Source organism: Pocillopora verrucosa, chromosome 9, assembly GCF_036669915.1.
Source record: "Pocillopora verrucosa isolate sample1 chromosome 9, ASM3666991v2, whole genome shotgun sequence".
In the NCBI taxonomy this organism is placed as follows: Eukaryota; Metazoa; Cnidaria; class Anthozoa; order Scleractinia; family Pocilloporidae; genus Pocillopora; species Pocillopora verrucosa.
In genome coordinates this window covers 5,026,921-5,046,344 of record NC_089320.1, presented here as the reverse complement: position 1 = coordinate 5,046,344, position 19,424 = coordinate 5,026,921, and the positions used below count along the sequence as shown (strand labels likewise).

The following is a 19,424-nucleotide window of genomic DNA, read 5'->3' as shown; positions in this document are numbered from 1 at the left end:
TGACCAGAATATATTTTGAGAGCAAATCTTCATCCAAGAAAGGGATCAATTTCTATAGAAGTGCAAAACGTATGAATGTCTTGCGTTTATGAGACGCTCTTACGAGATTCACTTTGCTTTAATTGTTGCTTACTAGACTTTACGACCAGAAAACTGCGTGGCGATGAATTAAGTTTTTTGGGGGAAATGAACACATGTAAAGCATTGTAAAAACTACTTTAAGCATAGTTTTCATTTTCCAGGCATAATTCTTATCTAGTTCAAAATTTGGGAATCGTCATGTAACCTTTAAATCGAATTCACATGCCTTGCTGAACTGTTGTACAAGGCAATACTACCTCGGGCCTTATGCTTGAATAACATTGGAAGAGTGTAGTCGTCCCAAAAGAGGATTCAGCCTTATATCCAGAGGTTGATCATTACAGAAGAAAAAAGCGCTTTATATATTGCTGTACTTTTCCATTTTTTTCTTTTCTATATTTAGGAGGACACTCCACTCATTGTGGCTGTGAGGAATAGTCACTATCATATTGCTAGGTTGCTCATAGAGAACGGAGCTGATGTCAGCAAAGAAGTAGGGGTACGTTAGAAGCATAATTTGTATAGGTTATATATAGTTAAGTCAGAGTTTGAAAGTCCAATATTTTATGGAACTGAAATCCATCTTAAAAGGTCAAGCAGAAGGGACCTTTACATAGACAGTTGTCATGTCTGTGGTGCAGGGTTCGTTGTATTGCTTCATTCTTACTACCTCTTCTAGAAATTAAAATGAATTCACATGACATGCTGAACTGTTGTACAAGGTAATACTACCTCGGGCCTTATGCTTGAATAACATTGGAAGAGTGTAGTCGTCCCAAAAGAGGATTCAGCCTTTTATCCAGAGGTTGATCATTATAGAAGAAAAAAGCGCTTTATATATTGCTGTACTTTTCCATTGGTTTTTCTTTTCTATATTTAGGAGGACACTCCACTCATTGTGGCTGTGAGGAATAGTTATTGTTCTATTGCAAGGTTGCTCATAGAGAAGGGAGCTGATGTCAACAAAGAAGTAGGGGTACGTTAGAAGCATAATTTGTATAGGTTATATATAGTTAAGTCAGAGTTTGAAAGTCCAATATTTTATGGAACTGAAATCCATCTTAAAAGGTCAAGCAGAAGGGACCTTTGCATAGACAGTTGTCATGTCTTTGGTGCAGGGTTCGTTGTATTGCTTCATTCTTACTACCTCTTCTAGAAATTAAAATGAATTCACATGACATGCTGAACTGTTGTACAAGGTAATACTACCTCGGGCCTTATGCTTGAATAACATTGGAAGAGTGTAGTCGTCCCAAAAGAGGATTCAGCCTTTTATCCAGAGGTTGATCATTACAGAAGAAAAAAGCGCTTTATATATTGCTGTACTTTTCCATTGTTTTTCTTTTCTATATTTAGGAGGACACTCCACTCATTGTGGCTGTGAGGAATAGTTATTGTTCTATTGCAAGGTTGCTCATAGAGAACGGAGCTGATGTCAACAAAGAAGTAGGGGTACGTTAGAAGCATAATTTGTATAGGTTATATATAGTTAAGTCAGAGTTTGAAAGTCCAATATTTTATGGAACTGAAATCCATCTTAAAAGGTCAAGCAGAAGGGACCTTTGCATAGACAGTTGTCATGTCTGTGGTGCAGGGTTCGTTGTATTGCTTCATTCTTACTACCTCTTCTAGAAATTAAAATGAATTCACATGACATGCTGAACTGTTGTACAAGGTAATACTACCTCGGGCCTTATGCTTGAATAACATTGGAAGAGTGTAGTCGTCCCCAAAGAGGATTCAGCCTTTTATCCAGAGGTTGATCATTACAGAAGAAAAAAGCGCTTTATATATTGCTGTACTTTTCCACTGTTTTTCTTTTCTATATTTAGGAGGACACTCCACTCATTGTGGCTGTGAGGAATAGTTATTGTGATATTGCAAGGTTGCTCATAGAGAAGGGAGCTGATGTCAACAAAGAAGTAGGGGTACGTTAGAAGCATAATTTGTATAGGTTATATATAGTTAAGTCAGAGTTTGAAAGTCCAATATTTTATGGAACTGAAATCCATCTTAAAAGGTCAAGCAGAAGGGACCTTTGCATAGACAGTTGTCATGTCTGTGGTGCAGGGTTCGTTGTATTGCTTCATTCTTACTACCTCTTCTAGAAATTAAAGTGAATTCACATGACATGCTGAACTGTTGTACAAGGTAATACTACCTCGGGCCTTATGCTTGAATAACATTGGAAGAGTGTAGTCGTCCCAAAAGAGGATTCAGCCTTTTATCCAAAGGTTGATCATTATAGAAGAAAAAAGCGCTTTATATATTGCTGTACTTTTCCATTGGTTTTTCTTTTCTATATTTAGGAGTACACTCCACTCATTGTGGCTGTGAGGAATAGTAAAAGTTATATTGCAAGGTTGCTCATGGAGAAGGGAGCTGATGTCAAAAAAGAAGAAATGGTACGTTAGAAGCATAATTTGTATATGTTATATATAGTTAAGTCAGTTAAATAAAATTAAAATGAATTTACATGATATGCTGAATTGTTGTACAAGTTAGTACTATTTGGGACCTCATGCTTGAAAAACATTTGAAGAGTGTAGTCTTCCCAAAAGCAGATTGAACCATGTATACGGAGGTTGGATGTTGCAGAAGGAAAATGTGCTTGTTTTTTTCTGTACTTTCTCATTGTTTTTCTCCATATTTTCAAGGACACTTTATTCACTGAGGCTGTAAAGAACGGTGACACTGGTATTGTAAGGTTGCTCGTAGAGAACGGAGCTGATGTCAACACCGGAAGTGAGGTATGTTAGAGGCATAAATTGTAAAAGTTATACAGAGTTAGGTCGGAGTTTGAAAGTGAAATAATTCACAGCTTTTGAACTAAACGTTGAAAGAAGTTGCAAGTTCTTTGTGTTTCTTTCTTGTTGTTTCTTCGGAAGGGTTATAGTACCACCCCAGTCATAGGATGATATGCTTGCCAGCTACTAGAAAACTTGGATAGAAAGCAAGGAAACCTGATCAGAAAATATTTTGAGAGCAAATCTCTATTCAGGAAAGGGATCAATTTCTATAGAAGTGCAAAACGTATGAATGTCTTGCGTTTATGAGACGCTCTTACGAGATTCACTTAGCTTTAATTGTTGCTTACTAGACTTTACGACCAGAAAAATGCGTGGCAATGAATTAAGTTTTTTGGGGGAAATGAACACATGTAAAGCATTGGAAAAACTTCTTTAAGCATAGTTTTCATTTTCCAGGCATAATTCTTATCTAGTTCAAAATTTGGGAATCGTCATGTAACCTTTAAATCGAATTCACATGCCTTGCTGAACTGTTGTACAAGGTAATACTACCTCGGACCTTATGCTTGAATAACATTTGAAGAGTGTAGTCGTCCCAAAAGAGGATTCAGCCTTTTATCCAGAGGTTGATCATTAGAGAAGAAAAAAGCGCTTTATATATTGCTGTACTTTTCTATTGTTTTTCTTTTCTATATTTAGGAGGACACTCCACTCATTGTGGCTGTGAGGAATAGTCACCATCGTATTGCTAGTTTGCTCATAGATAAGGGAGCTGATGTCAACAAAGAAGTAGGGGTACGTTAGAAGCATAATTTGTATAGGTTATATATAGTTAAGTCAGAGTTTGAAAGTCCAATATTTTATGGAACTGAAATCCATCTTAAAAGGTCAAGCAGAAGGGACCTTTGCATAGACAGTTGTCATGTCTGTGGTGCAGGGTTCGTTGTATTGCTTCATTCTTACTACCTCTTCTAACAATTAAAATGAATTCACATGACATGCTGAACTGTTGTACAAGGTAATACTACCTCGGGCCTTATCTTTGAATAACATTGGAAGAGTGTAGTCGTCCCAAAAGAGGATTCAGCCTTTTATCCAGAGGTTGATCATTAGAGAAGAAAAAAGCGCTTTATATATTGCTGTACTTTTCCACTGTTTTTCTTTTCTATATTTAGGAGGACACTCCACTCATTGTGGCTGTGAGGAATAGTCACCATCCTATTGCTAGTTTGCTCATAGAGAACGGAGCTGATGTCAACAAAGAAGTAGGGGTACGTTAGAAGCATAATTTGTATACGTTATATATAGTTAAGTCAGAGTTTGAAAGTCCACTATTTTATGGAACTGAAATCCATCTTAAAAGGTCAAGCAGAAGGGACCTTTGCATAGACAGTTGTCATGTCTGTGGTGCAGGGTTCGTTGTATTGCTTCTATTCTAACAATTAAAATGAATTCACATGACATGCTGAACTGTTGTACAAGGTAATACTACCTCGGGCCTTATGCTTGAATAACATTGGAAGAGTGTAGTCGTCCCAAAAGAGAATTCAGCCTTTTATCCAGAGGTTGATCATTACAGAAGAAAAAAGCGCTATATATATTGCTGTACTTTTCCATTGTTCTTCTTTTCTATATTTAGGAGGACACTCCACTCATTGTGGCTGTGAGGAATAGTCACCATCCTATTGCTAGTTTGCTCATAGAGAACGGAGCTGATGTCAACAAAGAAGTAGGGGTACGTTAGAAGCATAATTTGTATACGTTATATATAGTTAGGTCAGAGTTTGAAAGTCCAATATTTTATGGAACTGAAATCCATCTTAAAAGGTCAAGCAGAAGGGACCTTTGCATAGACAGTTGTCATGTCTGTGGTGCAGGGTTCGTTGTATTGCTTCATTCTTACTACCTCTTCTAACAATTAAAATGAATTCACATGACATGCTGAACTGTTGTACAAGGTAATACTACCTCGGGCCTTATGCTTGAATAACATTGGAAGAGTGTAGTCGTCCCAAAAGAGGATTCAGCCATATATCCAGAGGTTGGTCATTACAGAAGAAAAAAGCGCTTTATATATTGCTGTACTTTTCCATTGTTTTTCTTTTCTATATTTAGGAGGACACTCCACTCATTGTGGCTGCGAGGAATGGTAATTTTTATATTGCAAGGTTGCTCATGGAGAAGGGAGCTGATGTCAAAAAAGAAGAAATGGTACGTTAGAAGCATAATTTGTATATGTTATATATAGTTAAGTCAGTTAAATAAAATTAAAATGAATTATTATCAATATACGCGGCCAAATAGAAAATCGGCCTCTTCAAAACACACGCTCAGCGGGCCGCAAAAGACTGACAGCGGGCTGCTAATGCATTATCAGCCCTACAGCTTACTTGATGATTTGAAGTGACTTTGAATTCGTCATTCACTTAGCTTGTATTATTAAAACTCGCATTCTTGATATCATTGACATGACTTTTTGAGGGAATATTGTTTATTTGCGCCCTTGTAGTTTGTAGCGCAAATGACACTACAAGGGCGCAAATAAACAATATTCCCTCAAAAAGTCATGTTATTCCCTTATTCACATGATATGCTGAACTGTTGTACAAGTTAGTACTATTTGGGACCTTATGCTTGAAAAACATTTGAAGAGTGTAGTCTTCCCAAAAGCAGATTGAACCATGTATGTTACATGGTATGTTAGAGGCATAAATTGTTAAAGTTATAAAGAGTTAGGTCGGAGTTTGAAAGTAAAATATTTCATAGCTTTTGAACTTAACGTTGAAAGAAGTTGCAAGTTCTTTGTGTTTCTTTTTTGTTGTTTCTTCGGAAGGGTTATAGTGCCACCCCAGTCATAGGATGATATGCTTGCGAGCTACTAGGAAACTAGGATAGAAAGCAAGAACATTGGCAAGAAAATATTTTGAGAGCAAATCTTTATTCAAGAAAGGGTTCAATTTCTATAGAAGTGCAAAACCAAATTGAGTATTACTTAGATGTTAATATTTCAAGCGTCGAATAGTGTACTCCAATTGGACCGGAAATAAAAAACTCGCGGTTTAACTGGACGGGAAGTTTGCATCGACAGGAGCCATGGATAAAAAGAAAGGCAAACCTGGTCACAAAATATTTGGAGACAACAGTTTTCGCTAAAGAAGGGCTAAAACTCGTGAATTTCTTGATTTTTAGATGCTTCGAAAAAATTCATGATGACTAAATCTTTGTTTGCTGGACCTTACGGCTAGATAATTGTGTGGTAATGCGTTGAAAATTTGTGAAAAGAGAAGGATGTGTGGCTACAAACCTTCTAGAATACAGTTGGCCGGAGCCGGGGTAGACGTCCTGATTTAAATTCACATAATTTGAAGCCCTTAAAGGAAAATGGTTGAGCTTCAAATATCTCTGTCTCGTTCTGTTGTCATTATTTTGAGAATCATTACTTTCTAGCTTAAGTAGTAGCTCTTCAAATCCTCTCCCCCTCTCTTCAGAAACTGCCATTGCAAGGCTACATTAATTTTAGCTTATGGAGTGAGGCTGTTCAGTGAACTCATGAGTGCTTTTTAATTACTTTCTTAGCGGACTATTAACATCGAGGCGCCTGAAGTGCGCCTGCATAGAAAGTTCGTAGCTGGTGCCAGGGTATGTTTGGTTGCTGTTCAGAAGAAGTTTAATTTTGTAGTAGAAATTCTGCATTGGTCAATTGACCATATTTATTTAATGGTTGAGCTTCAAATATCTCTGTCTCGTTCTGTTGTCATTATTTTGAGAATCATTACTTTCTAGCTTAAGTAGTAGCTCTTCAAATCCTCTCCCCCTCTCTTCAGAAACTGCCATTGCAAGGCTACATTAATTTTAGCTTATGGAGTGAGGCTGTTCAGTGAACTCATGAGTGCTTTTTAATTACTTTCTTAGCGGACTATTAACATCGAGCCGCCTGAAGTGCCCCTGCATAGAAAGTTCGTAGCTGGTGCCAGGGTATGTTTGGTTGCTGTTCAGAAGAAGTTTAATTTTGTAGTAGAAATTCTGCATTGGTCAATTGAACATATTTATTTAATGGTTGAGCTTCAAATATCTCTGTCTCGTTCTGTTGTCATTATTTTGAGAATCATTACTTTCTAGCTTAAGTAGTAGCTCTTCAAATCCTCTCCCCCTCTCTTCAGAAACTGCCATTGCAAGGCTACATTAATTTTAGCTTATGGAGTGAGGCTGTTCAGTGAACTCATGAGTGCTTTTTAATTACTTTCTTAGCGGACTATTAACATCAAGCCGCCTGAAGTGCGCCTGCATAGAAAGTTCGTAGCTGGTGCCAGGGTATGTTTGGTTGCTGTTCAGAAGAAGTTTAATTTTGTAGTAGAAATTCTGCATTGGTCAATTGACCATATTTACCAACACTATTTTACATAAACAGATACATCAAATGGTATATTTCAGGAAACGAGCTTCACGTTATGTGCATTTTGTAAACACTCCTGTATTAGTAAGAACTTGCTCAGCTGAACTTCCTTGTTATTCTTCGTTACATCTCAGATGTGATAATAGGAATGTTTTCTCGCTTCATTCCTCTGGCTTAATTTAAAACGCTTTATGAATTTAAAAGCATTCATTCTTGTGTAGCATGTCAATTGGTTCATTCCTTCTTGTGCTTTGTTCCAAGAGATTAACTTTAGCAGGCTGAAAAAAACGGTGATAGCTCCAGTTAGCATCTCAGTAGTCCGGAACCCTAAATCCTCGAATCTGATTGGCTAATTCCGCGCGCTCCAGTGGTCCTAATTTTCCCATTCGGACCCAGGTGCATTTTGCACCTTTCCATCGATTTACGAGAGAGGCTTAACGACGTAAATATTGTTGCAAGTGACTTTAAATTATAGATTCAGACAACGAAGGCTGTTAAGCAACGGAAGGAAAACCTACTTCAAGACAAAGAAAACTATCCTTGAACACAAACTGCGGCAGAAATGTCAACATATTTCGGGTTCTTTTCGCAAGCATTTCGTCAAGTTTCAGAAAAAAAAATAAAAATGTTATTCACCAGCCTAGGTCGGTCTGCATTAGAAAAAACTGTGTGCTCTGTCTTGAGTACCACCCTTCGGCACAGTTTTTCCTAATACGGACCTTCCGGTTGATTAATAACATTTATTGGTTTACCTGATGTGTGATAAACATTTGTTGTCAGTGTTTATTTGCAGCTCTAAGCTTTTTCATAGTACTGAGAGTGTAAAGCAACAACTTACATTCTTATAACAATAATGATGTGTAGCTTTCAGTGCATGGACTGATTGTTGTATTATTTGACTTACTTTCAGGTTACTAAAGTACCATTTGAAAGAGAGTACGATGTACAGGTATGTTTAGAAGTTATAACGGTATATTTCTGAAAACATTTTCATAAATAATTTCAAAAATCAGTTGTAGGAACGGAGTGATGTGTCAACCCTTACTTTGAATTTATTTACAGTTACACTTCTTGTATGATGTGTAGTGATTGAATGATAAAGATATTGATGACGTGTTAGAGATACTTGCTGTGTAACAAAACACCTAGTGATTTACCTGAAGCCCAACTTTAACTGAGAGACGGTATCACAAGCTAAGTTCATGTCTGGCAGTTTGTACTTGACTGAAAAAAGAAGACGAAGAAGATCAAAATGGAAAAACACTTTGAACTAGAAAAAATTCTGCAAATATGTTTTGTGTGACAGGGTGACAAATTAGTTTTGTGTGTTAGGGTGACAAATTAGTGGTAATAGCGGGTTTCAAAAATTTTGAGCTCGGTAGTGAAAGAGGGAAACAATTTTTTTTCGTCGTGAACGCGGAACTTCGAAAAATAAAGGAAAAATTCAGAAGTTAGATTCCTCATGGAAACTTAAAAATAAATAGTTAGGTCAGAGTTTGAAAGTGAAATATTTTATAGCTTTTGAACAAAACGTTGAAAGAAGTTGCGAGCTCTTTCCGTTTCTTTCTTGTTGTTTCTTCGGAAGGGTTGTAGTGCCACCCCAGTCATAGGATGATATGCTTGCGGGCTACTAGGAAACTTGGATAGAAAGCAAGGAAACCTGACCAGAAAATATTTTGAGAGCAAATCTTTATTCAAGAAAGGGATCAATTTCTATAGAAGTGCAAAACGTATGAATGTCTTGAGTTTATGAGACGCTCTTACGAGATTCACTTTGCTTTAATTGTTGCTTACTAGACTTTAAGACCAGAAAACTGCGATGAATTAAATTTTTTTGGGAAATGAACACGTATATAGCATTGCAAAAACTACTTTAAGCATAGTTTTCATTTTCCAGGCATAATTCGTATTTGGTTCAAAATTTGGGAATCGAACCATCGTTAACTCTAAAGCTAAAATTGTTGCTTGAAAAGTGATATGTCCGTTTCTTTCCAAATCGAGTATTACTAAGATTATTTAATTGTCGTGTTAATATTTCAAGCGTCGAATAGTGTACTCCAATTGGACCGGAAATAAAAAACTCACGGTTTAACTGGACAGGAAGTTTGCATCGACAGAAGCCATGGATTAAAAAAAAATTCAGAAGTTAGATTCCTCATGGAAACTTTTATTTTTTCCACACACATGACCAAAACGAAAAACATCTCTCTCCAATTAAGGGTTAATGCTGTAGTTTCCTTCGTTTGTCATTCGCGTTTTTCACCTTTCCTATCGCTTATCCTTTTCACATTACCCTACTTCGAACTCTTTTCCTTTCAGCAAAGTCTACTGAGTGTTATCAATACAACTATGGTTATAACACGATAACATACTTTTACACTTTGCTTCTTGTATACATTATGTACCTTTTTCTCTCTTCATAGCTAAAAGGGAAGAAGACAGAAAGTTTGCCTAAAATGTCAGGAAAGAAGTTGATAACCCAAACAGAGATGACTTGTCCGAGAGACATCGTTGAAGAAGGCGAATGTGGAAGAGACTCGATGAAAGATGTTGAGCTTGGCCTCAGCCGTTTACATCTCAGCCCAGGATGTGAACAGTTTTCTCCTTGCATTATGGATGAATCGCCTGGTGATTCACACATCTAAAAATGCTCATTGACAATTTTTTGTGCGGGGTTGTGTAGGAAAAAAACCGATCATCAGTGAGCAAAGAAGTTGTGATGTAGTGAAAACTTGCATATTACTCATTTTTTTCTTTTAGATTAGTGAGTCGGTTATCTTGTTTTTATGGCCGATTTCTTAGTAAAGCAGTAAGCATACCGCACAGGATTGCTTAAACTGTCTGAATGATTCTAATTTTGAAAATTCATGCACTAACTCACAAGTTGATCGTTTTTGAAAGTTATTAGAATTTTAAAGCAAAACAAACTAATAACTGAGACCGGCAGACGCCAAGGTCACTTTTTGACACTTTAGTGCCCTGGGGCTTTATTGTTGTGTTCTGTTTTTTTCGGTTTTTTTTTTTTGTTTGTTTGTTTTTTTCCTTTTTTGTGCCGATCAGATTTCAAGAGAAAGAAAAAATGTTTTCTGCGCAAAATATCTCTATTGTTTGTGGATGGCAATTCAGCCAGTAATGTTTTGATTTGCGCTTGCGACATAAATCTGCGCGATAAAAAAACTCGGTACCTAACTGTAACTCAAACATTTTTATTAAATCTTTTTTGGCGACCAGAGCAAAGGTTTGCATTTAGCAGGCTGTATAGAGAAATACGGTCCGATCAATAGACCAATAAAGATGCACGTACTAACTGAGAGATATATTAATGTGTAGTTATTTCTTGCTGTGAGAAGTAGTTTTAACTTTCAAGTCCGTTTTAAAACATGAAAGATTTTCAGGATTTTTCTCCTGTAATTCTGTGTATTATGATGTTCAACAAGTTACTTAATAAATTAATTATTGGTGTGGAAGCCGTTCTTAAATATTTTCTGGATCGAAAGAGCCCTTCTCTCAGAATAGAGAGAGCTGTATTCCGAGTAAAACTAGAGAATTAGCAGGAGAGCAAGACTGGGACGATTCTGAATTCCAAGTCTTCATTGAAGGATAGAGCGCCAAACACTGACAACTGGGTATCTCGGGGGGAGGGGGAAGGGGTTTATTACGTTTGCTTTGTCGGGAGTCAAACTCAGGCGGGAGTCGCTTTTCTAGTCTAACTCTTCTTTTCAGTGTAAAACTGATCTTTTTGCGAAGAAGGATTATTATTTGACTGTCGTGGGTGCCCCGGGGGTGGGGAATTTGAACCTCGTCTCAATGGGGTAGGAAAGCTGAACCAAGAGAATACAAAATGAGTTTGAGGTAGAGTCCGATTCGTGAGCAAATGGCTTAGAATACAATTTTCACATTAAAAAATGATACGTACCAGCGAAAAACCAAACAGCGGCACCAAAAAACTATTATGTGATTTACTAAATTTTACAACATTCGTTGATCACAAAAAGAATCGTTCAATAAAGACTTGTATACTAGTGGGGTATTTGAACACAAATTTTTCCCGGGGGTGGGGGGCGGAAATTTGAACGAACTCTTCTTCAAAAATTTTAAATGCTCGGGGGGTTGCCGAAGGGGATGTTGAAGTTTCGAATTGATCGACCCATCACTAGTTGAGCGCGCACTTTGTTGGTAGTAAAGAAATGATTCAAATGAAACAGAGAGCAGTGATTCTTTCCTTTTGCTTTAAATCTGAAAAAAAAAACATTCCCTACACTGCTTAACGTGATTGTTACTAAGAACTATTCACTCTGCGCGCGTTATTCGAATATGTTGTCAGAATCTTGAGAGACTTTTCACTTCACTTACACAACAGCACTACGTGTTAGTTTTAGAAAATCCTTTCTCAAGTATTTTAGTGACACCGTTTGACGTCAACACGGCGTGTTTGCGGAGGAACTATGTATGTTTGAACAAGTTATTTTAACGCTTTTTGCGTGGTTTGAGTACCCGTGACGAATAAATATGACATAAGCTTCGCGACAGAAAAAAGAAAAAGTTTTTCAAATCGACGTAGACTAGTGACCTTTTCTTAAACAACATGCATTATCAAATAATTTCTCGGTAGCTGAATTTTGAGAGCGACAAATTAGTTCTTCAGCGTTTTAAGTGTTTTAACAATAAACTTAGGATATCACCGGGGCAACAAAGGTCTTATGAAAACCTTTGGGTGTTTATGAATATATCATGTTCGTCATTTGCCAGTGTGTAGTGAACTCAAAATTGTTAGTTATTCGAATCCGGTTTCTAGTATGGATTGTAGAAAAGTCCTCTAGTGTTGGAAAACCACGAACTCTTCAGCAAGAAATAACACATGGAAATTTTACATTCGAAATATAATTTAGCCGAGTATTGCGACTGCAGTGACAAGAATATTGGATGTGTTTTCTCGAAATACTTTTGCTCCGGCGAATGTTACTGAGAGGTAAGTCCATATTGTAAATCGTTCAAACTCTCCTCTCGACAAGTTTCGAAAGAAATTGATTTCCGCTTCTTCATTTTTTATCGTGCTCATGTCCTGACCTTCAAACCCAAGTATATTGATGTTATTGCGTGTCAGCAGTCAATGGCGCTTTGAGGTTTTTAGGCGCACGTGTAAATATTAGTAAATTAAAGGCTAATGTATTGTGGCCTTTCATTTGTTTTTAAATAACTAGAGATTAACGCAAGTCGACTTACTGATAAAGTTTATTTTAAAATGAAAGTTGTTCTATCAATCGGGCCTTTTTTGTATTCTTTGAAATTGTTCTTTTTCCCACGCTTGCAATATTTGCGTTAAGCGTGACCGTGCTTTAATTGGTGCAAAATTGACGCAAGGAAATCTGTTAGATTTTATGCTAGGAGTAAAAAGTTTAATGTGATAGATTTGTGGCATAAAAGGTTCGCCAAGTTGGTTGCAATCATCTTCTCAAGGTCGTCTACAGTAAATATCAGAGCGCTCAAGTCTCAAGCATTGAGCATGAAACACTTAAAAGAATTTTGAAATCTTACGTTCTCACGCTAAAACTATTATTTCTCACATATCTGAGCTTTCTGATCTATATTTAATTTTTGACTTTGCCATAGCAAATTGCTGCTTTACGTAAGTACCCATAAAATCAATTCTTGCTCAGAATAAAGGAATGCACGTCTTTACTACTTCAATTACCTATAATTTTGCGGGGAACCATGCTACCTCCCCCACTACCACCCAGGGAGGTGATGCCTAGGGTGTCATGATTTAAGGCTATGCAGTCATTAAATCCACCGGTGAGCTCTGACAATTTGGCATGTTGAACTTAATTTTCCGCGAGTTTGAAATTATTCAGAGTTACAAGTTTGCATGCGAACCGGCAGGTAATGGTCGGTTTCAAGTCTGGAAAGTGTCAGAGGTAAAGGCGGATTTTAAATTCATGTATTATAAAAAAAAGTCCAAAATTGCATTTTATAAAATTCTGTTACCATAACTTTGTTGCAGTTATATGTGAAGTGGGGTGGGGGGTGGGGGGTGGGGGGTGGGGGGTGGGGGGAGGGAGAGAAAGGCATTTCTTCTTACAGAACACGAGAAACCATGCCTCTAAGCGAAGCCTCAGGAACTGTGTTCCTGCTAAGACTGGTCAACTGTTGCGAAAAGCTTCTAAAGAAACTGCGGCAAAAAGCACCGGATTGACTTGACTAATCAACACAGATAACTTGAAACAATAAACGTCCTGTAAAAAATTTTGTTGACCTGAGATTCTACACTTTGAAAAGATCTGTACTCACTTGTAATCTCTTGTATTATGGTTATACTTTCTCGACCTAGTTTGGCCCCGCAAACGAAAAATCAATTGCGCGTCAGTCAAAACTTACCTCACCATTTCTGCGGAAGGTTAATCATGAGCACAGCTTGTGCGCTGTGGCTCATGACGAACAACACAAACATATGGCTGGTGAAATCTGCTTCCATTGTTTCAAGCGGCATTTATAGGGAACCCATCTCAAATGAAAAGGTACTCATGCATCTCGGCCGAGGAAGGCCTGGGCATAAGATTAATTCATGGTAGGAAGTACCTATTGGTCAAATAAATTAGTTTTAATTTTTACAGTTGAGAGGGAAATGGCAATTTGAGGAAAATCTCTCTTTTCTATAAACAACAGTGAATGAAATAAAATAGAAAAGTACACTTTGCAAGCCTGACAAGCCTCCTTTGTTTCGCATATAAATCAAAGCTGATAAAATTTTCGGACTGTATGTAGCATATTTTCAGCGGTATTTGACCACTCGTATTTTTTAAAGAGATTAACTTTAAAAATTTATGTATTGAAAATAGTTTGGACGTCCTGGAATATTTTAGGAAAGAATTGGTGTAAAAAGAAAAAATTACAGCGAAAAGACAAAAAAAAAAAAGAAAAATGCAAAAAATCGGCTCTCTACACACAGTAATTATTCTTTGCGTCACACGCGCGCGCAAATTAATTATTGCGTATCAGAGACGTAACAACGAAAAAGAACACATCGACTCGTTTCTCTGTTCAAGAAAGACGTACTTTTTCTTAAAGCAAGAAATTTCGATAGATTTACCTTTCTGAAATGGGTAACTGTCAATCTCGTATTTGTAGTTACAGCGAGTCAATTAGTGAGACTTCCGTCAAGAACTGTGCCTCAAAAAGAGGCCGAAAGTCAGACAAATACCTGCGCAGCCCATCTGAGTCCGTGAAAAGCACGAATTCAGAAAGCGGCTCCCAAAGTTCAAGTTCCTGTCCACGTTCACTATTGACGCCTTTGGAGCGCTTGCAAAGAGCGAGACGCACCTGTAGTGATTTAAAGAGTCGATTGGAAGAGGCCTTGGCGAAATCAGAGAGAGTGGGACATACCGTGACTTCAGGGTCTGGAGAGGAATTATTCCTAAGCGCCTCAAAATGCGACAGCAAGAATAAATACCGCGAGGATGTGGAAGATAACAACAGTGCAAGCTCTGGCAGCGTTTCATCATTCCTGGCGCGGCTTCGAGGGTCGTTGGAGGACCTACGTCGGAATCCAGTATGTGGTTCTTCAGATGAGGAGTTCGACAGCGCCTTAGAGAAACTTACTGATTACTTACCCGACTGGCTTATTAGTGATCTAGCCTCATTTTCGCCTAGAATACTCAGTCCTGGAGAGGTACCTGACTCACTTGACCCGCAAATCCCGTCCCTGTTGGCAGAGGGAAGCATTGGTCACAACATTCCATCTCACTCGTCCTCAATCAGCCATCTTTTGTGTGGTCCTCCTTCGACTGGTACAGACGCGAATCGAGCCACTAGCATCAGCGATAAGTCCCATTCTCACACTCTGAGCCATCTTTACGATCCACCAACTCCAGTGCACCATAGAGCACCCGTTCGGCGTCATTCGATAGAAGATTCAGTTGCTTGCAGTGGGATTGACGAGAACGATAATGTGGGTGATTCAGCAGAGAGAAAACTCTCGTCTATGTGCACGGTTGCTCAGAGACTCCAAGGCTACTCAAGAAGAAATGCCCTTCGAAATGCTATCAGATCACTCGAGCACCTGTCGAGAAGCATTGACCGAATAACTTGTCAGTCTCCAAGCGCCTTGCCTCCTTCAGAAAGACCCACGGGTGATTCCGCACAATTGTCCACTTCCAGCAACTCCAGTATCGTTGAGTCAACCAGTCTCAGAAACAGTCCCCCACGGAGATGGCTGAGCGCCTTGAGAAGGAGCCGCCGTACCTCTGCAAGGGTTTCGCCTTCTCCCTGCGACTCTGGTCCGGTAGAGTCAACCAATCCAGGCAAAAATACCCCACGAAGATGGCTGAGCGCCTTGAGAAGGAGCCCCCGTTCCTTTAGGAGAATTTCGCCTTCACCCAGAAAGGTGCAAAAAGTTGAGGTTCAATCTTACGGTGAAGACAATGCCAAAATGTTTTGTAGACCGCAGCCATCGCTCGCTGTTGACCCCATCATAGCGGAGACTTCCGGTATTGAGCGCTGCTCCTACGAACAAGCGTCATCAAAGTTGACGTCGGCTTCACCATCACCAGCTTCCACCATCACTATCACCAGTACTTCTTCATTTGAATTTGAAGAGGTAATCGACCTAAGCTCTCCTGCGTTGGATACGACCACCAACGCACGTCCTGCCGCGGATAGCGGCGGGACGTGAGAGCTACCCCCCTTCTAAGTACTTGGCCTCTGGCGTCCGCGGGAGCATCGAACCGGTGGTATTTGAGGTAGGATCCTTATGGAAAACATGAGGGGTGGTATGGTCGGAACGGGGGTAAACAGGTGTGACAGGGAAAGTAAGTAATAAATTCACTGCGCTCTTCTTTTCCCTCAGGTTTTAAAGGTGAGCCATGAATTTAAACCCAAGTTTGATTAAGGTTGGGGTTCCCCTCCTACGCGGGGGTAGTTTATGCAATAAAGGATAAAGGAGTGCCTTTTGAGCCAAAATAGGTTATTTTAAGACTGGTGGAGCGTTCCCATGATCCCATGTAAGATTTTCTTGCTTTGCCCCTACCTACCCATCCCTCCTCATGTAGTTGGGTAATCAGCGACAGAAAAATGACACTCATGGCATTTTGTAAAGCCCCCTGGGAAGATTTGTCATGGTATTGATGTTTAAGAGTTTTTCTACCTAGAATGCAATCAAAAGAGACCGTTATCTCTCTTGAAACTCATCAACCCGATGAATGATGGTTTGAATTAGGATTTTTATTTAAATTCCTCCTAACCGCGAGAGATTAAAATTCCGATGCCATCTCCTGGAGGCGGAGTCCCCCAATGTATACTCGTGTTCTATTGAGGAATGCTCTAAATCCTCTTAAAGGATTTAAATGGAACACGATGCTGTGATATTTTACACTATAACACGGATTGAAAGCTAAAAATACAGAAAATACACCAACGCTCACGCAACACTTCCGATTTTATCCTTGCGAAGGCATAGGTCGTATGTCATTTTCGCATGTCGCAATGTTGATTATTCAGTGTCTGAAAAACTAAGTATTTCCTTGCTCAGTTGTTTTTCAATGGTTTGCGTGCCCGCCAGGAACGTGAGTGGAGCCGTGGGGTACTTTTACGTCCACGGGCTCTGCATGCAGTTTGAAAGGGTTTTCCTTCAAGTCACGCAAAAATCTTCGCCTATGTGTAAATGACGTCTTCCTCGAGCCGCTGTGCGCAAAGTGAGATAGTAGTTCCGTTTAAGTTGGTAGTAGTTCCGTCATGGGCTCCTGGTTCCCGTTTAAATCTCTCTTATAAAAGAGGATTGGAGGGAAGGCTTTTCTAACTTTCAAAAGAATCTCTTTAGAAAAGGGAAAATTGTTTTTCGCAAGTGCTGATTGCTTTGTGCTTTCCGGATCAATTTGGTCTGGGGTTCGACTCATCCCGCGCTCGTGGCATGACTGAAAAAACATCGCTCCTTAACTGAAGTTTATATTTAACTGTTTAAGTAAAAACCATAAGATAGCTTGAAAGCTAGGGGATTAATTCATTTCTTTTTAATATAACGTTTCTTTTGTTCTGGCATCGAGTCAAATTGTGATCGCCAGTTCATGTTTAGACGTCAGACAACCGCGGAAACCGAGCCCATGCGTTGAATTGAAAGAAATTGAAAAGATACGTTTCTTTGTGGGAAGGAAATTCATTTACAGATCAGACAAATTGCACGTTCCCGGGAAGCGACGCTGTTATTAAGGAAAACCACAGAAAAACCTTGTTTAAACGATTAAAAACTTTAAATTGTTCGTTATGACTTCAGGCTCGTCTAGCAAAACATTTTAAGGAAGTATGGGGTTAATTAAAATGGATAATTACACGATTAAAATTTACAAACCGTAATCACAGCTGAAATCAATTGTTCAATGTGGGTAAAAGTTATCCTTTTGTGTTTGCACCCCCTCTTCTCTCTCTAATGGTTTTCCGAAAAGGATTTACGATGTGTAATTCAAGTAAGTGTAGGTATAATGCTTCCTTTTCAAGGTGTATATTTAAGTGCGTGGGGGCAGAGCGAAAGAAATAATTGAGGCGTGAATTTTTCTTTTTCCTTCAGTCATCATAATTTCACAAAATCGTACTTCCTTAGCGGAAATTAAATATTTCCCTGATTTGAAACAATCTTCGTCAAGAAAGGAGACCATTAGTACAATAACTGAGCATAATAAAAAGCGTTGCTTCTTTCTTTTCGGTACTTAACCCAAACCACAGTGGCATTGTCACTGAGACACTGTTCATTGCGAGACCTACCCCACCCCACCCCCGCAATGATGTAAGATGGTCAGTCGAGCCCCTGGGTGGTGCCGGGAAGTGCAAACTTCAAGTAAATAGAGATTTCGATCATTATTGACTTAGGCTCGTTAAGAATTCCTCGTGTGAATTCAAAAACAAATATCAGATAAACAAAACAAACTAATAACGGAAGTATGCTGAACGATATTTTATCTGAGCAATCGATTGAAAACAGTATGAGTTAACGGCCGAGAAATACCTGCCAAGGTCATGTCGTTCATAAGTGTTTCAGCTTCCGCTCGAGCTGTCTGATGATGGCAAATGTTATACAAACCGGTACTGTATTCCGTAATAACTAAATGAGATTTGTTTGAGTTCGTTTGATGTGGTACAGCGATCTCATTTCAACTTTTTGTTTTTGGGCGGAACGATCGCCCGCGATCAACAATCTTTCGCCATACATGGATTTGTCGAGATCAACAAGAATGTCAATGGTATTGAATATTCAAATAGTAAAATGTTTGTTTTGCAGTCGTGGAGCGAAAATATGCGAGAATTTTTTTAGCCTTGAATTCTTCGGCTTATTGAGAAGGTTATGGTATCGATTTCACACGCACCGAAACTTGGCTGGAAATGAGTAGTTTTCTTTTCTGGAAGGTCCTCGAACGCATTCCTATAAAACTATGTAGACCTTGACCCAACATTCACTTTCATTTTAGTTCACTGAACTGCTTACAGTTTTAATTAACATCGATTAGTAGTACTTACGTAAATCAAAAAACCCATTTAGCCTTTCGTCGATATTCGAAACATTTTTGTACTCTCTATTAGGTTGTTTGCGAGTTTACAAAATTAAAAAAAACGTGAAATTAATTCGCTTCGCTAAAAACATTTCTACCTGTCTACAGTAGTATTTTTGTGAGCTCTGTCCTCTTGATTCGCAATTCATTAACTTTGGACATTTTGTCTGGAAAAACAATGCTGTGCACAACGCTTTCTTATTAGGAAGAATGAGGACAAAAAACTTAATTATGCAATTTAAAGCCTCTTCAGTGACCAGGCATTGTAAATATAAGCTAACTATCTAACCATCATGGAAATATTTTGCATAGAAACATGTACTCACGAATATTGTAGTGAATAATCATTTTGTATTTAGGATTTCCAGATTTTCGATGTCAGCTACATCACCGCGCAATGCTTCATTTTCAACAGTGTCTTAGAGCATAAAATTGTTCCCACAAGCCTTCAATGAGATACCAAAGGCATTGTGATCTGTTCAGAAAGAGTGCACGAATGATTTTATACTTTCTTTTGCCAAGCTAGGGCTGTTTTTCATGCGTTACAAGTCAAACATTTTTAATCTTGAAATTGCAGCCGTTGATCTTGATTTCCGTGACTGACTATATGGGATAAAAGAAGGTGTTTGAGTTCGTTTTATTCGAAAAAACTGTTATGTTTATTTGAAAGGT

General features: G+C 38.6%; 1 protein-coding gene across 1 annotated transcript in view; it reads left to right on the top strand.

Annotated features, from left to right (window-relative positions):
• Nucleotides 1–10,691, top strand: part of LOC131791923 (uncharacterized) — a 37,490-nt gene extending 26,799 nt beyond the window's left edge. The window contains exons 29-43 of the mRNA XM_066171726.1: nt 485–580; nt 962–1,057; nt 1,438–1,533; nt 1,914–2,009; nt 2,391–2,486; nt 2,739–2,831; nt 3,531–3,626; nt 4,007–4,102; nt 4,471–4,566; nt 4,947–5,042; nt 6,408–6,470; nt 6,744–6,806; nt 7,080–7,142; nt 8,135–8,173; nt 9,648–10,691. Coding sequence (XP_066027823.1) covers nt 485–580; nt 962–1,057; nt 1,438–1,533; nt 1,914–2,009; nt 2,391–2,486; nt 2,739–2,831; nt 3,531–3,626; nt 4,007–4,102; nt 4,471–4,566; nt 4,947–5,042; nt 6,408–6,470; nt 6,744–6,806; nt 7,080–7,142; nt 8,135–8,173; nt 9,648–9,869 — 1,407 coding nt within the window. The 3' untranslated portion in view covers nt 9,870–10,691. The remainder of the gene's footprint in view (nt 1–484; nt 581–961; nt 1,058–1,437; nt 1,534–1,913; nt 2,010–2,390; nt 2,487–2,738; nt 2,832–3,530; nt 3,627–4,006; nt 4,103–4,470; nt 4,567–4,946; nt 5,043–6,407; nt 6,471–6,743; nt 6,807–7,079; nt 7,143–8,134; nt 8,174–9,647) is intronic.
• The last annotated feature ends 8,733 nt before the right edge of the window (nt 10,692–19,424 follow it).